The 8002-nt window shown below is 42.0% G+C and overlaps 1 protein-coding gene across 1 annotated transcript; it reads left to right on the top strand.

Moving 5' to 3' along the window:
* Positions 1–1959: 1959 nt before the first annotated feature.
* On the top strand, positions 1960–5730 carry cd248a (CD248 molecule, endosialin a). Its single transcript, XM_070992674.1, has one exon. It carries the CDS (start codon positions 2005–2007, stop codon positions 4303–4305), a length of 2301 nt encoding a protein of 766 aa, XP_070848775.1. The 5' UTR covers positions 1960–2004; the 3' UTR covers positions 4306–5730.
* The last annotated feature ends 2272 nt before the right edge of the window (positions 5731–8002 follow it).

Below are 8002 nucleotides of genomic sequence, written 5' to 3' on the forward strand. Positions count from 1 at the left end.
GATTGCACCTCTAGCTTAGCAGGGAAACACAGCTAATAAATCATGATAACTTGCTCTGTTTTGGACTCTTTGCTTCTCCATTCCCATGGAGGTCTGCAGTCAAGATAGTTTATTGGTCAACACCACAAATTCAAATAGTGCAAAATTTTAGATTTTTCCATGCAAAAATTAAAATACTAATGTGGACAATAAATAGTTTCTGTCCATCAATGGACGACTCCAATATTTGATTACATGACCAGTGATGAAATGCAGTTGAGGCTGATTTGCCACACAGAAATTTTTGATGGCCACATTTTTAATGTTGAAGAGCACTGTGTCTAAATACTGTCAATATACAACCTCAGTATGTGTTAAGCTTACAAAGCTAAGCAAAGAGTAGTGTATTATGGCAGTGGTTACCAACATGAGGGCCAGGACTTGCAAGACAAATGTGAGGTGCTGTGAAATAACTAGCAAGAGAGAAAAAACATATTTCTGCTGGACAAAGTTATGTTTTATTTTCAAAATAACTTAATGAATCTGCCAAACATTCAGTGCTGGTGTCCAGTACTTTTTGATCCTCTACACTGCAGGCATAGTTCAGATAAGAGCATAGTTACTTATAGAAGTAATTTACTGTACTGTAGCTTCAGGTCAGATGTTTTACACCATGCAACAGTAAGGTGCATAATATACAGTATAGGCTCTCAGTCAACTGGATTTATTACAGACTCATAGGACTCCTGCTACTGCCCCCCACCCACATCCCCATTCCTCTTCTTCTTCTCCCAGACACACATACATACCTTCATCCCCCCATTCAGAAACACAAGTCTCCAATTCACTGGCCTGGCTTTGTTTTCATTGTAAACCCAGAGGCCTTCCTCCTCCACACCAGCGACCTTGGCTACTTTCTCTACTTCCCATCCCGATCTGAGATTTTATTAGCATGACGAAGAGCATTGTTGTTATTAATGTAGTTGCAGACCTTTTGTGCAGCATCTGGTATCTTCTCTCTGGCTGTTGGTTGTGTTTTTAGTGCAGGCTGCCAAATGTGTGGAAATAGACAGATACCAGGCTAAAGTAAAAGCTTGGTTCCTTTTCATCTTACCCTTTGGAACCACTTTTTTTTTGTCATCAACAAACTCATCACAGACACATGCATGTAAATATATACGAAAACATTATCAAACAAACTCAGCGAACTTGAAAATGCCTGTGGAGCTCCTGTTGGAAAACCTCCCATCAGCCTGTATGGAATGAAATGAAGCAGACAAAACACATACTGTCAAAAGAATTGAACTCCATAGGAGGTATGCATGCTAAGAACCTGCTGATCAGTCATACTGAATAAAAAGATGAGAGAAATGATTCACAAAGTGAGATGGAGGAATTCAAGGCTAGAGAAGAGGAAATAGAAGATAAATGATTACTGGAAAGATTGCATCTGTTTAAGAGATTATTCAGTCTCATTGTAGCTATTAAGTATAAGAAAACTTTTTTTTAACATATGAATTTGTTTGTGTATGTCTGTGTGGGTAAATGGCAAAGTACCAAACTATGTCCATGACTGGGGATTATGAAAACCATATGACATGCTCTGAAAAAGAAATGCACAGTTTGCAGCACCTCCCCCTACACACATCGGCATAGAGCCCCCCTGCCCCCCCCTCCAAAAACATACAATTCTTTTCCTCTATTCCCTCTCTCCCCTTCTGCCCGCCCTCCCTCCTTATATCTCCCTCCCTCTACTCACCCCCCTTCTCTTTCCTTGACTCCTGCTCTCTCAAATCTTGGGACAATCTGCATGTGCTCAACTCCAGCGCAGATCTGTTTCAGCAGGATAGAGTAAAGAGCACAGGCAGAAAAAAACTAGGGCTCAAATGTAGGGAGAAAAGTTCACATAGACAACAAAACCAGAGAAAAGGGAAAGGCACAGCTGAGAGACATTTTCAAAGACAGGGAGATAAAAGGGTGAGAGACAAGCGGAGAGTGGAGAGATATATTCAGTTTTAAAAAAGAATGGGCTTCTTGGTGAGCAGTGCTGCTCTTCTCTTAACCTCCCTGCTGGCTTTGCTCTTTGGAGTTTCCTCAGTCTTCAGCCAGGACCTGAGAGAGAGGGATGCACTATGCAATGCAGACGGCTGCTTTGTGGTCTACTTTCAACGCAAGACCTTCCTGGACTCATGGAGGGCCTGTAAGGAGAAAGGTGGCAACCTAGCTACAATCAAACGCAAGGATGATGCCAGCATTATTGGCAGTCTCTTCTCTACCCTTGACTTGCGCCACTCACGCTCCGAGGTCAGGGTATGGATAGGTCTGCAACGCCAGCCTCGTCAGTGTACCACCACACGCCCACTGCGGGGTTTCTCTTGGACTACTGGTGACCAGGACACAGAGTATACCAACTGGCAGAGGGAGGACTCCCCTAGTATGTGCTCGGTGCCGCGCTGTGTGGTTATGGGCTACAGCACTCAGGAGCAGAATGATAACTTTAAATGGCTGGATGGTTCCTGCTCAGTCTCTGTAGATGGGTATCTTTGCCATTATGCCTACAAAGGAATGTGCACTGCCTTGTGGAGTGAAGGGGCAGGCAATGCCCTCTACACCACACCATTTAACCTTCTAAGCACACTACTAACCCATGTACCCTTTGGATCTGTTGCTACTGTACCCTGTCCAGCAGACACCAAGGAGGAACAGTCAGTTTTGTGTATGCAGAAGGAAGATGGCTCAGTGGGGTGGTCAAGAGATTCTCCCCTCTGCTCCAATCCCCCTGTATCATACAACTCCTGTCACCAGAATAACGGTGGATGTGAGCATTTCTGCAGGCCGGCCGGTGTTCACTTCTACTGTGAATGTGCTGATGGGTATCAACTAGGAGACAATGGGCAGAACTGTGAGCTGTCTGATGTTTGTCAAGGGGCCCCCTGCGAGTTTGAGTGTCTGCCCCTTTCAGATGGGTATCGTTGCGCCTGTCCTGAAGGATACATGCTTGCACCAGATGAACGTGGCTGTCTGGATGTAGATGAGTGCCTCCAGAGTCCTTGTGAGCAGATTTGTGTGAATGCACCAGGGACATTTGAATGCCGATGCCGGGAGGGTTACCATCCGGATGATGAAGGTGGATGTGAGGATATAGATGAGTGTATAAATGACCCCTGTGAACATGCCTGTGAGAACACTCCAGGCTCACATATCTGCCACTGCCATCTGGGCTTTTCCCCTGTGCCTGAGGACGCCAGCCGATGCCAAGACACTGATGAGTGCCAGATCCCTGGGACTTGTGAGCAGATGTGTGTGAATTATGAGGGTGGATTTGAATGCTACTGTGAGGAAGGTTATGAACTCATGTCTGATCACTACTCGTGTCACAAAAGAGGGGATGGAAATGACCAATCTGTTGTCACCCCTCCTTTTCCTTGGGTCACTCACCGGCCTGGACCTGTATGGGACCCAGTTGACTATGATTGGAATCCACAGCAGAGCCACACTGACTGGCCTCTGGAGGAGGAGCAGTCTCTTGATTGGCTGACTGACCCACCCAGGGTTTTGGATTCTGATGTTATTTGGGTCACCAGTGCCCCTCAGGAGGAACTGCCCTTTGATTTAACACTGGACCCTGCAACACAGGAAACTGAGGAAGATGATTGGTTGGAGTGGGGACCGAGATCTCAGTCTGAACTGGAGGTTTTGCCAGTTACCATCTACACCACACCCCCACCTACCACAATCTCCAGTACTACAACAGGGTGGTACGAAGACTATGAGGAGGAGACCACCACAGCTCCCCCCTTCCTTTCCACATCTACAGTCTCTGAGGGAGCTTGGAATTGGTGGGTGGGGCTCACCACTTCCAGCCAGAAACCAGGAAATCCAGAGGATTCAGTCATAGACCACAACATGCCTACGGATCGCAGTTACCACAATGTAGGAGAAGAACAGTACCCCCCGAAGGAAAACTCCATGTTCCCAAGGGAGGAGTTCGGGGAGCAGGAAGAGAGCTATGTGGAGATCACACACTCCCAAGACTCAATTGTTCCCACCCAGCTTATTCCTTCCCAGCCACTACCGAGTGTGGGTGGGACTCTGGATTCTGTTAATCTAGATAGGGAACAGAGCAGCACCTGGCTGCTAGTGGGCCTCCTAGTGCCTATCTGTATCTTCATTGTGGTGATGGTGGCGCTGGGCATTGTCTACTGCACCCGCTGTGCTGTTCAGCCACGCAACAAGAATGCCACTGACTGCTACCACTGGATCTCTGGAGCTCACGATAAACAGGGAGCTCCCAACCCCTCAGCAGGGGTCAAGACCCATGTCTAAGCAGACAGGAGAGAAAATAACATTTAAATAAACAGACTGTGCTTCAGAGGTAAGCAGGCGTGAATAATGGACTTGTTAAGGGGACAAGCTAAATTCTTTACCTGCTCTGACTGTGGAACTGCCGACTGTTTGGACATATTTGGATAATACTGTTAGATATCAATTGATAGCAGAGGGGAAAGGGACACTGAAAACCACTGACCTTTTTTGGCATGGGGTTGTTATGTGATACAAACTGCTTTGATGTTTCATACACTGAGCACACAGCACAAGATCAGATTGCTTCATGATTGCACTGGGCTACGGAATTTTAATATATTACCGGCTTCATTAGTAATGTCAAACAATCTGCTAATATTTGAGAATAATGTGTGTAGTCATCTATTAATTTCAGCATTTCACAGTTGGAGCCAGATCCTGCAAAGAGCCTCTGAAATCAGTGTAGTGATGGCAAAAGCATTCTGCCTTAAGTTTCTTCACAGCAAAATCCTCAGGCTCAGTTAATTTCAATAGCATATCACTGTAGATAACTGTTACTGTCAACTGTGTCAAAGGGATTTAGAGGCATTGTTAGTTCACATCAGCAGTGGGTTAAAGGAGACTGTAACAAACATCCCTCAAAGATAAGACATTCTGCAGTCACATGAAAATGCTGGGAAAACAATCATTTGAAAATCACTGTGTTGGAGCTGAATGGTTAATAAGAGAGAGAAACTGTTTTTGTATATAGTGGTTCTTTATGTTGTTTTATGTTTGTTTCATGCTTGTCTTCAGCCATTTAAAAAAAATGTAACAATTTTAATAATTCAATGACGTACCTTTTTTATGGACCCCATAAACCTGATATGCTGAGGGATGTCTTTCGGCACATGGGAATACTTTCACCCTCTCATGTCTAGTTTAAGAGCACATCTCCTTTCCTTGACTTGTTTTGAAAAGAGGTTAAAGTGCAGCTGGTCACAATGCACAGAGAATGTTCTGTAGGCTAGTGGTTGACCTTGACCTTGTTCTTGAAATGGCCATTAGTCACCCTTTCTAACCCTAATTCATTATTACACCCGAGAATGTTTTCTCTTCCTTTCTTCTTTCTAAGATATGTTGGATCTCAGATCCCACAGTCAAAAAAGAAAAATAACACAGGGGAAGATAGCTACATTGACTTCTTGGAGAAGTGCTCATTGGACATTAGGGTGTAGCAATTTTATTGACCAAACATTAAACAAGTACAAAATGCAAGGCACTTACAAGTTAAAAACACCTTTGATTTAAGGGATAAATTATGATTTAATGGCTGGGGTACGAAAACGCCATTACAAATTTACACATTCAATATGCCTTTATTTTATTGATAGACTGTGAAATATAGGAAACATCTAATGCCTTTGCTTCTGTTACATGTTAAGAAATTGTGAATTAAAAAGTATGGCAAGGGTTGAGTGTGTATTATTGACCATGGAAATATTAGTTTGACAAATTATTTCTTAACTTGTGGTCCAGCTACTTGTGGTAGCTTTTACTAGAGCTTCTGGCAGTCTTTATTAGGGGATGAAGTTAGGTCAGCTGTCATGGCAATAGCTCTGTTTCTATCATGTGATCTAATTAGGGAACAACCATCTGCTCAGGGAGACCATGAAATTGTTTGAAAACTCCAGAAAAAGGTAGCAGTGAACCTCAGGCTCATTTTTTTGTTAAACATATGAGAAGGGATTTTATGGATGATGTTGATGTGCTTGCTACTGCATTAGTGGTGACATCACTACTCTGAATTTGAAACATCTTTCCCAGATAGTTATATTCTTGTCAGTCATCTTTATAGAGATTCAGCAATGAAAAAGCCATGAGGTACTTGGAGTCACTTCTTCAGAAAAGTATAATGTGGGTGGATGGAAGGATGGGTGTGTGACAATGAGAATACTGTAATTTAAAAAATGACCATGATCTCCCAAGGGCCTTATGTTTATAGAAAGGGTTTTTATGGAAAATACAACAGGATACAGGATACAGTCCCCACTGGCAGCAATGAAACATTGTGATTGTATTGACTAATGGAATGTACTGATCAAGACCAGGTTTTGGCTCTGCGAGTGACTCTCAGAGGGGGTCTCTCTCTCTCTCTCTCTCTCTCTCTCTCTCTCTCTCTCTCTCTCTCTCTCTCTCTCTCTCTCTCTCTGGCTGTCTCTCTACCCCTCTGACCTATTTTCAACATTGTCATTCCTTTAACAGCTCTCAGCATACAGACACAATCCAGTCCCCAGTGAACTGAACTGTGCTCATATGAATCTTTGCTAACCCTCTCTGAAACAATCTCAAAACAGAAGTCAAGCTGATACATATTATGTACACATGCTAAGTTTTTGTATAATTAAGTATAATTCTTCTTTATTATGTATTTGATCTTATTTTGGTGTTTTTTTTTTCTCTCATTTATATCAGTTCTAATAACTTTGTGATTACCAAGTTATTTGCTCAGATCTGGGAGCATAGTGACATCACTAAAAAGAAGTCAGACGGCAAGAAACACAAGGAGATCAGACAGAGAGTTTAGCCAAACTCATCTCGGTGAAAAGAAAGTCGAAAGCGAAAATCATCAATCATTATCCAGACAGTTTATCGTCACTGTAACTTTGACCTATTGTATTTTCTATAGTCTTGTGTCCCATCACCAATCAGAAAAAGCTGTGGGTCTGCAGGGCCTCATGGCAGTGAATTAATCAATTATTTGTGTGTTAATACTGCCCAGACTGTAATAAATGAAATACTTGGGCATACCTTAAGGCAACACCTGTATGACAAAAATGAATAAGAAAATAAATGAAATTAAATAGCAGGTGGTCTGCTGGGCTACCAATGAGGCATTATAACTGATATTTTCAGCATGACTTCTACAGTTTTTCTCTGCAATGCTGGATTCTTACCATTTCAAGTGCACTTCATTGTTTTTACCTCCAAGTAATATGGTTAAGATCATCTGGATAAACTGTTTGTCTGACTTTAATATACACCTGAATCATTTAACATGTTAACTTAGAAATTATTATCAAAGCAAATGAAAAACCTTGACAGAAGCATTTTATTCTTGACCTCTTTATGACTCTGAAGAGCAGCTGTTCACTGAGCGACCAAGACTCATTCATTGGGATAGCATATAGCTGAGATAATACAGTACAGACAGTAAGGAAAAAATACACTGATTGTTTGAGTATGATTTTATGAGCTTTTTGTTTGTTTATTTCCATGGCTGCTGAGATGAATGCCACAAAGCAACTGTTGCTATCAAAGATTTGGACATGATGTCACCAGGGCAGAATCTATCTTTGAGGACACAAGATCATTCTTCAATATTATTTTTCAGGATTATATTAATATTAAAATTTTACAATTACACACAAGTAACATTTGCTTTTTAAGACATTTTTTAGACTCACGAGATTTGAATTTGATTGTATTTAAGCATAAAGTACAAAAATCAATTAAATGTAAAATAAATTCAAATATAGGGGCTTTCAAATTTCCCAGCTAGAATCATATTCCTGGCATTCATTTTGAGAAGAAAATGTGTCATTTCAAGGAAATCCATCCAAAAGTTTTGTGGACACTTCCCTCTGAACCAACCTTGAATGTCTGTCCAAAAAAAAAAGAGTCTGTTTTGAGCCACTACAATATATCCTCTGGAGATCATTTTTTAGCCCTGAATAGT

Source organism: Chaetodon trifascialis, chromosome 23 (genome assembly GCF_039877785.1).
Source record: "Chaetodon trifascialis isolate fChaTrf1 chromosome 23, fChaTrf1.hap1, whole genome shotgun sequence".
Lineage (NCBI taxonomy): Eukaryota > Metazoa > Chordata > Actinopteri > Chaetodontiformes > Chaetodontidae > Chaetodon > Chaetodon trifascialis.